The sequence below is a fragment of the Phaenicophaeus curvirostris genome, chromosome 1, assembly GCF_032191515.1.
Source record: "Phaenicophaeus curvirostris isolate KB17595 chromosome 1, BPBGC_Pcur_1.0, whole genome shotgun sequence".
NCBI classification, from domain to species: Eukaryota; Metazoa; Chordata; class Aves; order Cuculiformes; family Cuculidae; genus Phaenicophaeus; species Phaenicophaeus curvirostris.
The window spans coordinates 51,443,740-51,460,059 of record NC_091392.1 but is presented as its reverse complement, the minus strand read 5'-3'; the positions used below and the strand labels follow the sequence as shown (position 1 = coordinate 51,460,059).

The 16,320-nt window shown below is 37.3% G+C and overlaps 2 protein-coding genes across 2 annotated transcripts in view; one reads left to right on the top strand and one right to left on the bottom strand.

The window, feature by feature from the left end:
• RPS16 (ribosomal protein S16) overlaps positions 1-16,320 on the bottom strand; it is a 383,184-nt gene that overhangs the window by 264,257 nt on the left and 102,607 nt on the right. The window lies entirely within an intron of this gene.
• PAWR (pro-apoptotic WT1 regulator) overlaps positions 1-16,320 on the top strand; it is a 75,883-nt gene that overhangs the window by 52,580 nt on the left and 6,983 nt on the right. The window contains exons 3-5 of the mRNA XM_069858189.1: positions 7,460-7,494; positions 14,558-14,705; positions 16,133-16,237. Of these exons, the coding sequence (XP_069714290.1) occupies positions 7,460-7,494; positions 14,558-14,705; positions 16,133-16,237 (288 nt within the window). The remainder of the gene's footprint in view (positions 1-7,459; positions 7,495-14,557; positions 14,706-16,132; positions 16,238-16,320) is intronic.

Below are 16,320 nucleotides of genomic sequence, written 5' to 3'. Positions count from 1 at the left end.
TACTTATTGAACTTACCTTTATATTTTCTCTTAAGACTTTCTTCTTAAAGAAAACATCATCCTTGAATGGACTGTAATGCCATTGCCTTTCCACTTTTGCAAATGCCTACCTGAATCAGTCACCTGGTATTTGAGAAATAAGTGGCTGAAGGGCACATTAACTTTAAATTTCCTCTCTTTAGCACAGGTAAAAGAACTGGTTTTTTCCCTTTCTTCTGTGGCTTGTTTTTCCCTAGGTTTTGTTTCTCTACATCAGCTGCTTCACATGAATGAGATTGTTCTGTATTGCTGGTCTGGAATTAAGTATCTGGGTGCCACAATATCAAAATAATTCTGGTAATTGAATTTTAATCTCCAGAATATAAGAATGTCTTTTTCCCGCTCAAAGTTTTATTCTGTACTGTGTTATTCATTATGGCAAGTTTTGAAAAGATCAATGGGATGTAAATTAAACAAGGCTCTTTTAAAATGTGTTGGTTCTAGCTTGACAGAGTCCAAGTCAAAAGAAGATCAAAATATGAAAAATATTTCCAGGCTATTTAAGAACAGTAGATCAGCTTTTGTTTTTTTTAATCTTACCAGGTTCCTGTTTCAGTATTTTGTATCTGATTATTAGGTGGTGATAACTTCTTGCTTTTTTAACAGTTCTAGACATAAATGCTCATTTTTAGAATGGCTGCTTATGAGAGAGGTTTATTGGGTGAATAAAGAGTATTTAAGGTCATCTTTAGGAAAATAAAATGTAACAAATCTTGGAAATACCTAGCTGCCAAGATTTTATGTTTTAATAAGGGGAAGGAGCCTGGGATGGCTTTGTACATACAAGTATTCTGTCCAAGTATAGATTTAGGAAGTGCACAGCTGCCAAGGTGCAAGTAGTTAAGTAATATAATTGCTGCTTTAAAACATTTACATTCCAAGTTGAATTTGTGTTGCATTCCATGAAAAACATCTCTAGAAGTTTTTAAAGAGATTTAGAATCAAGACTGGAAGGTAAATATTATCTCCATGGCTGTTGCTCCTGAGAGATACTTGCTTTTTGGGGAATTTTGGTGGAATGGGGAAGAAGCATATTTAACCTTTCTTCCTCTTACTTTTCATACCTGCAGTTATTCCTGGTTGGTATTAGGATCAGATGGCCTTTCAGTTGGCAAGCATTCACTTGTTGCCTCACTTAGTATCTGAATGAAACTTAGTCTGCATTGCAGAATATATATAATTTCCAAGGAAATGACAATGGAAGGTAGATAAAATTAATCAAGGTAAAACTCGTGAAGAAGATTGGAGTTAATTTGTTTGGCTGGATGGAGATAGAATCTACCTGTTCCTTGATATGTAAAAAGGCAAGAAACCCCAGCAACGGGTCTCCTTCCATCATGCACTGGAGATGGATTGGCTCACATCATAAAGAATGTATAGGAAACTTTGTAGGAAGCCCATGTTTGGATTGCCTATGAAAGAATGTTTTGGTGGCTTAATTTCAGTCAAAATTGAACTTCGCATGTTGCAGGCATATCATTATGTGGTTGTAATTTACACTAGTATATAGTCAAATTCTAAAACACTGCGTGTATTCTACTTGCCAGTATATATGCCAGTGTACCCTAGCAGCCTGATTTGATGCAGATGATTTGCTTTAATTGTTTCTGAACCTTTTAAGTTGTCTTTCAGAAAATTCCAGTGAACTGTTTTCATAGTCCAGATGACTCCAGAGTTTGTACATGTTTAAAAACAATGTTCGTTAGTGCATTTTAACTAGTGGATTTGTAGTGGTAGGGTTGGTTTAACATCTGGAAATCTTTGTCAGAAAACTATAAACACAGACAACTCTATTTATTTAAAGCCTGATGACCAGCTTGTTTGTGTGATCTCCATGTTATACCAAGATGAGCCAGGAACAGAGAGGGGAGTTGGCAAAGTTGCTTACATCCTACTTAGAAAGAAATTTAATTGGCAATAAATGGTTTTATTAATGGAAATGGTCTCAGCTGCCTTTTCTGCCTCTACTCGTTCTTTCTCTTGTGCAGGAGGTGTGTGTGTGTATGTTAAGCTGTGTGGTGAAACAGATGAAGGAGCTCGTGTGGAATGAGGCAAAATCTTTTGCTTTTTCCTTGGTTATTTTCACTTAGAGCACACACTGTTGTGAATTAATATGTGGCTACACACTTTTGTAGATATGACGAAAAGGGAGCATGACCAGTGTTGTGCAGCAATGCTGATGTGTCAGGGTGCAGTAGTCTTGAACTCCAATTTGAGATGGAGCAAAAGCAAGGCTACATTACTTTATTTGTTTGTTTGTTTGTTTATTTATTTATTTATTGGCAGTAATGTACACTGTTAAAAGCTGCCAGAGATCACGAGCAAGATGTAAAATTAATTTTGAAGCCGTGTTTTGCAATACTGCATTGGAGTGAGTTATTGATTTCGACCCTGATTGAAGAGCTGTTGATGTTGGATGTCTTTAGCAGCAGTATTTTTTCACCAGTCTGAGGGAAACCATTAGAGTACTTGTTAAGAGTTACTTATTTACTGATTGCTTTTCCATTCAGGGTTTCCACAGACAGTAAAGAGAATTTCGTTTTTTAAAGGGAGCTGTCCAAATAAATTGATCTCTTCCTTGTTCATAAACAATCATTTTGACAAATTATGCATTTTTATAGTAATGATTAGATATTTTTAAACACAAGTTAAAGCTCAAAGCTTGAAAATGTTAAGGAGTATAAGCAAGATTTGTATACATATACATATGTATTTATTTATCCTCATCATCTGCTTTCTGGTTAATTCTTCACAGAAGAGGGATCTCCTTTTTCTCCTTATAGGAGTCGTTTGCCTCATTTTAAGAGCTTCTGATTAGCTTGAAAGCTTAGATTCATTTTTGATTACTAGACACAAAATACTATTTATAGTGTAACTACATATATTCCTGTTCCCAACAACTTTTGGATACATAACACACAGAAAGTAAATTTCATAACATGAGAAGAAAGATCAATAATATATTTCCCTGGTGCTTACATCATCACTTTAAAGAATGATTGGTCTGTATTTACATTAGAGATTCCAAAATAATAAGAGTCACAATTTACCAAATCTGCAGTTTTAATTTACTAATCAGAGGAAATTGCTTTTATGCATCAGATATGTATTTTTAACTTGTTTGTACATAGTTGGTTTTAGTACTAAAAATAAAAAATGCTTGCTGTAGAACCATCTGTTACAAAGTGCTAGTTAATTGATTTTTTTAGTTTTAACAGCTGTCATTGTTAGCAAATGAGAGTATTTGCCATGTACTTTGTTCCTGAGCATTTGTTTGCTTTCCCAGCTTTTTTTTTTCTTTTTTTTTTTTTCTGAATAGTTCTGCAGAAGTTTTAGAAGTCTCCTGTTGAGACTTACGTGCAAGTCTGTACGTAAATTCCTTTAGAGCTTGTATTTGCATTTACTGTGTGAAAAGGTCTTAGCAAATTTGAGGGTATAGGGTGCATACATTGCAGCCCTTTGGTGTCTAGAGTAGACAACAAGCTTCCAGAATCCAGAGATTTCTTTGTAAAAGGGTGTGTGGGCTTCACCAGACTGCAACATCTTGTGCAAATTCTCCCTTTCTTGTGAATTCTGCCATACTCTGTAAGCAGAGGGTTATGTTCATCAGGAAGCATGGCCATAACATCAACACTTTCCTGAAAAAGCAGCTGTTTAAAAGATAAGAACTGAGGAGGCTTAGAGACCAGAGTGCTAACTTTATTGGCAAGAGTTTCATTTACAGAAATGTAGGCAAAATTTTAACCTGGTCCCGTATGTGTCTGTCTTGCTTCATCTAAGCTTAGGAAGGGACTTGAACCGCTTGTCTATAGCTAACAGAGTGACCAGGGTGTTTCCAAGATCGTGACCACCAAAAGCTGTGTCTGAGCATTTCAGTTTTTGTATACAATGAACAAATATCTTAACACATTAGATGAAATTACTTGAATCTCTTCACGTACGTCAGAGTTGAGTCACCGTCTCGCTCATTGCTAACTGTCTTAAAGCAAAAAATCAGGCTGTTAGTCCTCTGTATGTAGAAGATCAGGTAGGCAAATCCCTAGATACCAGTATTAGAGGGTGGAATGAAATACTCTGAAGCTACCAGATGTTGAATGCAGGTGGAAGACTTGGACAAGCAGAGCAGAAGCACAGAATCATTGAAGGCTGGAAGGAATCTTGGGAAGTCTCTAGTCCAACCCTTTGGGACAAAGCAGGATAAACTCTAGCAGATTGCTCTGGACTGTGGCCAGTTGGGTTTTTATTATCTCCATGGATACAAACTACATAGCCTGCCTAGGCAACATGCTCCAGTGGTTAATCTCATAGTAGCAAAGAATTTTCTTAGGTTATAAGTTGAATTTCCTGTATTTCAGTTTCTCTCCATTGCCTCTCATCTTTTCTTTGGGCACAATGGAGAGAACCGTCTGTCTTCTTTACCGCATCAGATGTTTATACACATTGGCATGATACCTCCTGAGTATTCTCTTATCCAGGCTGAACATTCCCAGCATTCCCAGCTTCTCCTCGTGTGTCAAGATGCTCCAAACCTTTAATCATCTGTGAGGCGTTTTGCTGGGGTCACTCCAGTATGTCTTTCTCATACTGAGAACCCCAGAACTGGACTAAGCACTCCAGCTGTAGTCTTGCTAGGGTTGAGCAGAGCGGAAGGATCACCTCCTTTGACCTGCTGGCAACATGCAGTTGACTGCCTTTGCTGTAAGGGGACCGTGATGGCTCATGTTCAACTTGGTAGCCACCAGGAGCCCCAGGTCCTTTTCTGCACAGCAGCTTTCCCAACTGCTCCACAGCATGTACTGGTGCTTGGGATTATTCCTCCCCAGGTGCAAGATTTCCCTTTTTTCAAGCTTAATGAGGTCTCTATTAGTCCATTTTCCAGCCTACCAGTGTCCCTCTGCATGGCAGCACAGCCATCCAATGTATTATTAACTGTTTATCCAGGTTTTGTGTAATCTGCAAACTTGCTGAGGGTGCACTTTGTCCCGTCATTTGGTCATTAATGAAAATGTTAAACAGTACCATCCTCTATATTGACCTCTGCTAAGTGGCTGGCGTCCCGCTGCACTTCATACTGCTATTCATGACCCTTCGGGCCCAGTAGTCCAGTCACTTTTTTGTTGTACCTCACAGTCATCTTACGTGGTCCATACTTCAGCAGTTTGCCTATGTGTATGTGGGAAGGTGCTTGAAAGCCTTGGTCAAATCTATATAAACATCATGTGCTCTCCCTTTATCCATTGAGCTAGTCATCTTGTTGTGCAAGCCAGCCAGGCATGATTTCTCCTTTGTATATTCATGCAGATTTCATGTTATTGTCCTTCAGGATTTGTTCTATAATCTACTCCAGGACTGAGGTAAGGACTGGCCTGTAGTTCCTGGGGTCTTCATTCTTCAAGATAGGAGTGACATTTACTTCCTTCCAGTCCTCAGAAACCTCCCCTTACTGCTATGACGTTTAACTTTAAAAGTAGCATTGGTACCGTTTAGAATTCTGTTTCCTTATGCTTTCAGAGGGGAAATTAGGTTGCTATTTCATAGCTGTGAATTGCTACTTTTCAGATGCTGTCAACAATGATATAATAGTTATTAGTGTTCAAACAGCAATTCTACACCACTTTGTTGGTTTCTTAAAATAATTTCCATGACTTAAGTTTGAATATTGTTCTTCTGGGGAAGTGTGGTGTATATTGTAAAAGTTGAAAATGCTTCATAAAATTAAATGTATTTCAAGATCAACCTTTGTTTCTGTAATACAAATACTTTTGTCAACTTTTTCTTTTTTTTAATAATAAAATAGTTTCTTGTAATCCTATTTTTTAGCTAGTTTATTTACTTACAAAGACATTAATGTGTTGATCATCTTGTTTTGAGAACACATTTATTCCTTTGTCTCTTGTTAGTATCATAAATAGACAGAATTTCATGCTTTGCCATTATTTTTTCCAATAAAGGCAATTGTTCAATTCATTAACTCCTTAAATACTCTTCCCTGACTTTTTACCCAATAATTGCTGATGCTGGGGGGAGTTTTGTCTATGACTAATAAAGTAATTGGTTTATGTTCTTCTTGCAACATCCTAAAAAATATTTGTGGGCTTACTCTGTCTAATCTGAGCCCTCAAATATGAGTCAAAACATGTCTTGTTTTTCCTATGTGATCAGGCTAGTATTGGGAAGCTACAAGCAGAGAATTATTGATGCAAATGTACGTCTTCCAGGTTTTCTTGTTTGTGCCTAATGCATTCATGTGTTTTTCAGGGATTGCTTAAAAATAAATTAGCCCTTTCCCCCACTATTCTTTTCATTTCCATTTCCATCCTTACAGAGCTAGAATTAAAGGGTAATTGATTTTTTTCAAATTAAAAAGCACACAAACAAAAACATCCCAAACAAAATATAATCTTAGTGAAAACATCTTACTACATTCTTCAAATCCGAGAAGTAGCAAAATTCATTCCCTTAAGCTGGGAAAAATAGGATAAAATCTGTAATCTGCAAGTAATCTATCTATGTATTTTTGAAGGGCCAGATGCATAGCTCTTGTGCCATTGAACTTGTATTTAAAATCTGTGCCGTTATTTAAAATGTGTTCTTTTTTGTGCTATTTCAGTTGTTCAGATAATTTCCCCATAGCAGTCAAAGGACATACAGAGTATTCCTTAAGTTTATACTTAAAATGCATTAAGTTTCTGTGAGTGCTTAGGAACCAGTGATCTAAATGTTGACTTACCATAGCTTGACATGTTACTGTCTAACATTTGAGTGCACATAACATCCACGTAAAGATTTCTAGCCTACTTGCTTAGCAGTAAAGGCCGGGAGAAGACCACTTCAGTTAACGTGAGAGAAACAGGTGAACCAGATTGCAATGCCTGTGTTAACATGGCAAAGTGCATACCTGTAGTTACCATGGCCTAGTTGATACCTAATAAAATGGATTTGGGTCTCAACCCTAACTACTTGCAGACTTCAGTTTTTCCATCCAGGACAGCAGTGGTGTTGAAGAATTAAAACAATTCTACTCTGCTGCTCTTGGACAAGCAGGTGAATAGCTATCGAGGTGCACAAGAATTTCTGTATTAATAACAGTAGCGAAGGTGTATTGGTGGCAGTTTGTGTATTGTTTTGTTAAGCTGTGTGTTCTGGATGCTGGGGGATGGAGTAAATGCATCCAGTTTTGAGATGTAACCAGAAGCTGTTGTTTAAGGGTTCTGAGCTGTTGTTCAGAAGCAATAATGGTGACAATAATCCTGGTATTCTCTCTATTTCTGACGGCAAAATACTGCAAATCTGAGTTGTACAGCAGCTGTTTGAGGTGTGTTCTTAACTGCAGGTTTCATTTTCTATGGAGTGATAAAGTATTTTGGAAATACAAATACAAGAAAAATGTTAATAAATTTTTCTTTTCTGTTTCTTTTAGGACTCCTCCAGGATGGTTTCAAGCAGGTATAAAAGGTATGAGATCTTTGTACACAGCACATTTATTTACATATATGGTTTTGCCAGAAATAAAACTGATTAAATGTTATCTAGTCTTTACTGGTATGTTTTCCACCCGTCAGACTTGTTCACTTGTGGAGTCTTGGGATGGTTTGGGTTGGAAGGGGCCTTCAAAGATTGGCTAGTGCAACCACTGTGCCACGGGCAGAAGCATGTTTCACTAAATTAGATTGATCAAAGCCCCACCAGCCTGACCTTGAACAATTCCAGTGATAGGGCATCCACAGCTTCTCTGGGCGACTGTTCCAGTGTCTCATCACTCTCACTGTAAAAAAAATAATAACCTATCCTGTTATGCCTCAGATTTCTTAGCATAGTGCTGTCATTCATATTTCTATTCCTGGGCTCTCATAGACCTAGTTGAGTGATGCCTTTTATTGCTGTAGGGCTTTTTTAACTTTGTCATTGCAGAATGGGTGGACTTTTATTGTCACAACCTTAATAACTACAATAATCTCAGGATTACTTTCATATTAAACAAACACCTTTTAGTTCAGTTTCCACTTCCTGCTCAGCCCAAATGCAGATTTTCATTGCTGTTTGTAGATGCCAAATACTTAGTGGTGTGTGTCATAGTGCTTTGTGGCTTTTTGTAAACCTTATCTATACTTTGTTCACATGCTCTATATACTCACTTGCAAAAACTTGGTTGTGTTTCACATAATGAAAGTTTACACAAGCACATTCATAGCTTATTTGAAATGAACTAGTTCTTCTGGTTAGCATTGCAAAAATAGGAAACTCCAAAGCTAGCAAATACTAAAATAAGACTTGTTTTTGCAGTCGCTGCTTGGTCAACTTTAGTTATATGCGAGATGTACATTCTTTGTTCGTCAACTTTCCCCCTCAGGACTGGCATCACATTCAGGAGGAATCTGACTTGTTATGAGCTGTTGTTCAATATTTTGTTATGTATGTAGCCATCAGTCTTACTCATTGCATAGTTTTCAAACCTTATGTTATTTTCCTGTGAAGTCAGCGCAGTGCCTATTGCTCACAAATACTAAGCCGGTTTTATTCTAACTGTACCTCTGTGAGGTGTACAATGCCCACTGCGATTAGCGTTAACGGTATCTGTTGATTTTCCTCTGTATTTGAAAACTTCTACCTCTCCTGAAGTAAGTTTTCAGGTAAGAGTACTTAAAGTACTTAAAGACATAAAGTATGTCTCCCAGTGGCTTCACTTTCTGGTGAGTGCTAAAGGAGTCAGGACCAGAGTCCTCTTCTGTCCTCTCAAGGTTTGGTCTATTTGCCCTCTCCAACATCTGCAGTAGAGGAAGGTCTTAAAGAAAACAGCCCCCTCTATAGTATTTATTATTCAGATCACTCAGATCTCGCTTACGTCCAAAATACAATAGAAGTCCTTTGGAAACAGAAAGAGTCATTCTGTGATTACAACTAGAACTGGAATGTGAATGCCAAAAGGCTGAATTGAGACTTTACACTGTTTGAAGGCACCAATATGTTCAACTTAATGTGCTTTTAATATTTTGGGTGTACTCCTATGGGTTTTCAAAGCAAACAGAGGAAAGCAGATTCTCACACAGGGACAACTAATTTGAGATACCATTTGAAACTTGTGTTACTCTGACAACAGGTGGTCAGTACTTTGTGAGTGGGTAAGAGACTGTTAGTAGACTTCATAGACATATAATAACAAAAGTGAAAAGATGTTTCCTTAAAATGTTGGGCTCTGCTGTAGACTCCTGCCCCCATGGAAAGAATGCGTTATTTGTCACAAACTTTTAGGTCCTCTTTCTCCATCTCTACTACTCCTGCTTCTTCTCTTTTGCCTTCTGCCTCTTCTTCAGCTGTTCCTCATCTGAAGTGCAATTTCTTCATCTCAGATTTTTACTTCACTTCAGTGGTTTCTATTTCTCAGACAAGTTAGACATCCTTTCTTCTCTCTCCCTCTTTCTCTTACATCCTCGTATTTAACCATTAAGGTCCTGGTTGTCCTTTTCTTGGTTCTTTTTTTTTTTTTTTTCCCTGGTTTGTCTCCATCCTCTGTCCTCTTCTGAATGCTAGTACTGGGCTACTGATACCATCCTCTACTTCCAATACTTTCCCTTTTCCTTCCCATATAGCTGTTTTCATGTCTACATTAAGACACCTAGACCTAACAAGAGAAAAGAGACAAGAGGAAAGGAGAGTCTGTGCAGTGTGTTCTGATGGAATTGCTGTTCTCTCAATATGTTCCAGGGCTCAAGGAATGGCATGCCTTTTACTACCAATTTAATCAGACACTGGCTACTTTGCCTTATATGGATGCAGCAATCCATAGTTAAACATTTATATAACGTTGTAGAGAAACCCGTTTCACTGGGTGTCCATTGACTGCATGACTTGTTTACAAATGAACTCTGCTGGCTGGTCTTTTGTTATTCTACTTCTGTTCTGGCTGATTTGGACAAACTGAGTCTGTCTCCTTATGCAGTGAATTAAATAAAAATTTGGGATGAGGATCTTAGTCTATAACTGTAGTGTCTTCTGAATTTACTTCAAAAATTTCCACATTTATACCCCAGAAGTTTGCGGAGAGGTTGCTTTGTAGTTGTATGCTTAAGCACATAAAATATTCCCAAAAGTAAATGATGGTTCTTTTGTGATCTGGAGTGGTACTTTAAGATCAAGTAAAAGCATGACCAGAATCTTCAAGGTCATGCTGGCATGAAGGCCGCAGGACATGTTCATGGGAGTATTTGGGATTTGGAATTAGCCATCTGTCCTGATTATGAGCTTCATTTGATTGAAATGTGTAGTTATCCTTCAGTTGTAATAGCCCATATCAACTTCCCCATCTTTCATTTTTCTCTAAGCTTTTCTTAATGTGATACACCTAATCTTGGCCATTCAAAACTAGTATTACTGCAACTGAGTCCACCAGTTTTTGTTCTGCTTTACAAGTAGTTATTTTTAAAGCGACGAAGACATTCCCATTGGTAAGAAAAGTTTTCTGATTCAGGTCTGATGCTATTAGCTTAGTTAGTATCATCACCTGATTTAACAAATGAGAGAGTATTCTTTTTATTGAAATATTTGAGTGTAATTACATGTAAATATGAATTATGTTTCTCTTGTGTTCTGTGAATATTTTTATAAGCAAAGAGAATTTGTCTTAGCAGCATATTTTTAAGACTGTCTACTAGCTTTTGAACCAGTTTAGCTTCCTTTTTAGAAATGTCTTGAAAATAAAAACTTGCAGGTCAGGATTTAAAATAACTCAGAAGTTTTTTGCATGGCTCATGGATCAGACAAATCAGGCTGGTACAGTTTACAGAAAGAGTTAGATTAAAATCTCATAGTGGTTCAGGGGTGTGTTCCTTTTAAGTTTATTAGTGGAAATGAGTATAGTATGGTATGCTTTTATGGCTTCCAGACAATGTCAGAGAGGTTTTTTCCCTTCTTTTAGAATAGTATGGCACACTAATGTGGAACCCAACAGGTAGAGACCCTTGCCCACTGATTCTAAAAGATTGCATTGTACTAAAGTTAAACATTCATGCAAGATTTGAAAAAGAAATGGGGAAGAGATCATGAGAAAAAGATAGTGCTTCAGAACACTCATTGGAGATGCTTTGAAGGAAATGTTAGAGCACTGCTGAAATTCTCTTGGTCATCATTTTTAGATTACCACAAAGCTTAAACTGTGTAACAGTTTATATTCCATCATACTAACCTTGGTCTTAACTTAAAAAAAAAATACAGCTGTAAAATTCTGTTTCATAACGTGACGCCTAAACTTGCCTGCTTGTCTGTGTTTGGGAGTTGTGCAGTGAGGATTGGCTGTTGAAGCATTGTCTCGCCTAGCTTGTTGTTATACATTAGGGACCACTGCTGTCCCGATATGGAGACTTAAAATAGACAGGGGTCACTCAAGCTTCTTTTCTTTACCCCTGTATCCCTTTTCGATCAATGTTGATGTTATGAGAAGGCAGAAATACAGGATTTATTTCTGCAAAAGGTTTTGATGGTCTAAATTGAGCTGGTTGTAGTTCCTTCTTGTCCCTTATGCCAGTGCTCATGCAGCTGGATAAGGTGATGCTTCAGGGGGCCACTGTGGCTGAAAGTCAATGGTTTCCTTTTGCTGGGCTGCTGGATTGCTGTATCAGCTCCTTGAATGGGTTCCTGCTCAATCACCTGAAGGCCAGAGCCAGGAAATGCAGGGAGACTAGGAACATGCAGCTGTAGAGGAAACAAGACTGCCTTTCCTTAGCTCAGCTGTGAAAGCCACAAACTTGGTTTAAGCAGTCCAAAGGAACAGAAGTTCAAGGCGACCTCTTTAGAAATGCTGTCTTTTGCTCATTCTTCCAAAGAAGGGGTTAGCAACTGACTGCATTGCAGTGATGTAATTAATTAGGAGTTTCCAAATCAAGTATAGTTACAAGATTTTGGCAACAAAAGCAAACATCTCATAGTTGAAATCAATGAAATTTGGTTTTGATTGGGCGATTTTATTTGGATGAAATTGTAGTTTGCACAGTGCTTCAGGAAGACATTGAGAGAACCAAAGAGGCATTGGAAGGAGCAAGATCTATTCTCCTTTCTATAATATTGCTGTTAAACCTGCACCTGTGTGAATAACTGGTTTTATTTTTAAGGAAATAACCGTTTGTTTCTATGTAAGAGCAGTCAAACTGTGATGTAGGTTGATTTTGCTTACACGATTTTCCTGTAAGCACAGCCAGAAGAAACCTTTCAAAAGCAAGTTGTCTTAAGCTGCAGAACTATTTTCTGTTCTCAGCATTCTAGTACAGGAGTATGCATTTAAAATGAGGTTTTGATAATGGCTAAGTGAATGTAAGCTAGTGGAACAAGTTGAATTTTTTTTAACATCTTGTTGAACATGCCCTTTTGAAGCAGTAGTGAGGGATGTTTTTATCCAGAACCGTTCTCATTTGCTGCTCTCCGGGTGGGCAGTCCGATCCAGTGTACACGTGGCTACAAGTACAAGCTCAGGTACTCTACTTGAAAAATTATTTTAAAAATGCTGTTCCCTGCAGCCATAGCCTGTGGCTAGATCTTTTCAACTGCAGGTGCTGAAACAGTCATGTGGTTAAGTTATTCCACTTTTTAGCATTCAAATACATTTTGAATTGCATTGTTGAGCAATTCTTGACTGTAATTTTTTAGAACTTGCAAACTCCTATCATTCTCTGGTGTCAAGGACTGCTTTTACCCAGTGTGCATCTACTGACAACAGGCTTTCTTTGCTTTCATACCTTTTGTGAGATTCCAGCAACTTCCAAGTTGCAAGCACTTGTAAACCTTTATTCGGTTAGAAAGTGGAAGAATCAAGGTTTCAGTTGCAGTCTCAAACTTAACAGGTTCTACTGTCACATGCATTAACAGCATAAACCAACACATCTCTCAGAAAGCTAAATAATTTAGAGTTTATAGAGTTAAGCTAAAATATTTCTCTTATGTTGTGTTGCAACATGCGTATCCGGTCGTATAAATGTTTCTTAAAAAAATCTTCTGGATGAAGAGTAAACAGCGCTAAATATGGTAATAGCATTAAGCTACAAAATTCCGTACAATTGTGTCAGTATGCCTTGGAAACTTCACGCATACTGGAACAAAACAATATTTATATCCATGAGAAGGCATCCTTATGCCAGATAGTGCTGCTTTTGATTTGCACCGTATCCATCTAGATTTGCACATTGTTAGCAGGGATTTTCTGGAGTTATGAAATGCCAAGCTGTTAAGTGAACACATTAATCATATACTCTCCTGTGTTTTAAAGGAAGTGTTGTAGGGAGGCTCATCATGCCTTTCATTCTTTTCCTAAGTGCTCTAGAAAGCCACTGTATACGTGTTTCAGCTGGAATTTAGTGGAATTCACAGACTGGCTGAGGTTGGAAGGGACCTCTGGAGGGCATCTTGCCTAACCTTCCTGCTCAAGTAGGGCCACCTAGAGCCAGTTGCCCAGGACAATGTCCAGATGGCTTTTGAGTGCCTCTGAGTTCTCCTGATGAAGACTGAACAGGGTTGTTTGGTTTGGGTTTTTGTTTTTGGGTTTTTGGGTTTTTTTTGTCTTTGATTGTTTAGCTGTATATTTTCAAAGAAATGTGGTTTTGGTGGATCGGGGATTTAAAGATTTGTATCTCTCTGCCTAGTCCCAGGGCACTTTGTTCTGTTGCTCTCAATTATTCATGAGATTCCATATTGAAGGTAAATCAGAAAGAAAATAGGAAGAAAATGGCTTTGGGAAGAACTGTTAGATTTGTGTCTTTGAAAATGCTTGATCTGTAATATTCATTTGTTAAATAGCACTGGTTTTATACATATCAATCACAATGGAGAGCCCAGAAGCTTTCAAAACTAGCTTATGTGCAGTGCTTATCTGTTAAGATTCTGCTGCAGTGATTTTTAAGGAATAGACACTTCTAAATAAAAAAAAAAAATTACAAGTTAATGAATGCTTGCTTATCAACTGAGATATGACAAACTGCTGTGTATTTAAGTTCTGAAGTAAGATACTTCAAAATGGCATAAAAATTAATATGTTGGGCTGCATTGCTTTCTCACTTCGGTTTGCTTTCCAGTTCCTTACAGACCCTATCCATAGCTCCTGAAAAGTCAGTTGATGCAGTGTAAGCTTCTTACATTTGGACATATACTTGGCTTTCATCCTTTATGGTTTCATCTACTTAAAAAGCTTCTTGGTTTGAACTCCATATTGGTACTTTGCTTTTTAAAATAAAATTGCTTACCCTGTTTTTTTGTAGGCACAGTTCATAAAACTTCTAAGTCATTACAAATAAGATAGGATAAGTATAAGGATGGATTTAAAGTTGATTACCCCTGTAATGTGAGCTACATTATCCAATATTCAGCTCCCTGGGGCATTGATTTTAATGAGTTCTCAGCAATGCAAGAGCTGTGAAATAAGTTCTCTGCAGTTTATTAGACTGCCCTATTGGGTGCTTTGGAAAGCATTTCTTGTTACTTCTATTGTTTCCATTTTGTTAAATGTATAAATAGGTGTCTGCTTTGCTCCTTGCCTTTGTAGCACCGCTAGTGCAGCAGAAGACGATGCTCCAAATAGATATTCCCGAACAGACAGGACAACTTACAGCAGATACAGCAGGGATGCAAATTCTTCTGGCAATTCTGTACCAAGTAATGCTTTGGAAAAGAGGATTGAGGAACTTGAAAGGGTAAGTATTTAGTAACATCTGCATGGCATACATCTGAAATAAAGTACTTTTTTAAACTCTGTGGGGAAATTTGCTAGTAAAATATGTAGAAATTATGCTAAATGCTTGACGTACAGATAGTTATGCTTATAAAAATGTATAAGGAGTCAGACTGAGAAGAATGTGAACTTCCTAATCACAAATGTTTAGTTTTCATTTGAAATATAAGTGAGAAATAGTTGAAATAAAGATAATGTACCTAGAGAGCCAGGAGTGCTCTGTGTATTTCCTGTATGTACCTCATTACGCACCAACACAGGGCAAATAACTTGGGGAAAGGAGAGGCTTACTGGCTGTTCAGAAAATTAGCAAGCCTACTTCTGATGCACTTCTTGTTTTGGATTTTTGTAATGTACTGAAATATGAAATTTAATTGCTATCCAGTTGTTTGTTGAAGTTTTAAATTTTTAAAATATATGTCTAAACCCAAGTTTTAATTATTTCAGACATTCTTCATACAAATAATTTTGGGAAAATGTAATAATGTTAAAGCTGAGATTTTCACCTAAAACACTCTTTTGCTAAATAATGTCATCTATATAATCTATTATTGGCTTCTCTGTGTTCCTCTGAAGTGGTTTTTTGTGGGTAATTTGACAAATATTCTTGAATTCGTGTAGATGGCAGTAACAAAGTAAACACAATGTAAATAGGCCTTTTTTGGAAAGGATTAAAATAAAGCATCTTTGGTAGAAATTACTTTTTTATCATTATTATTTTTAATATTTGAGGAAGCCTGATTTGAATGAAGGACACAGTAATCCTCCCTTCCAAGTCAACTTCCTTCTGGAACAGGAGGTCACCTTCTGCCAGGTACCACAGAAAATAGAGGAAGATTTAAGGGCTTTCTTTCAGTATACTGAGTGCTGATTTACCAAATTCCTAATGCACATTTTCATTTTTTCTAACGTTCAGGCCCACAGATCCAACAGTCAGTCTTGATTCCTTGTTAATGGTAGTATTACACCACCTGCTACCCAAAAAGAAAAAAACACAAACCACAAACAACCACCACCAACAAAAATTAATAACCCTCCCAATATACCAAATTCGTTAGCTGATACTTTACATTTATTTACTTCTGTTTTGGGCCCCTGTCCAAACCTGGGTTCATGCTTAGTTTTAATATTAATTAAGACATTATCTCTGGAATGAGATCTATCACATGTTTGCTGTGGGTAAGATATTTTCTTAGCTGTGATTCTTTAGCTCCTTGAAATTTAAGGACTTGAAGATGTGGGTATGACTTGCTGTAGAAAAGGAATCATAGGTAAGTGTGTGTGGGTGGGTTTTCTTCATTATGTATTTGTTTTAAATGGTAATAGCTTAAAACTGTATCTTATAACTGAAAATTACGTTTCAAACTACATAGCATGTTCTTGTTTTAGGAACTTGCAAAGGAGAGACAGGAAAATGCAAGATTAATGAAGATGACACAGGACAAAGATGAACTAATTGGAAAGCTGAAGGAAGAAATTGATTTATTAAACAGAGTAAGCACGTGTTTTATTATAAAGAGCACATAAAGTATCTGCATTCTCTGTGCTCCTTTAGGCACCTGAATCTACTGGGCAAA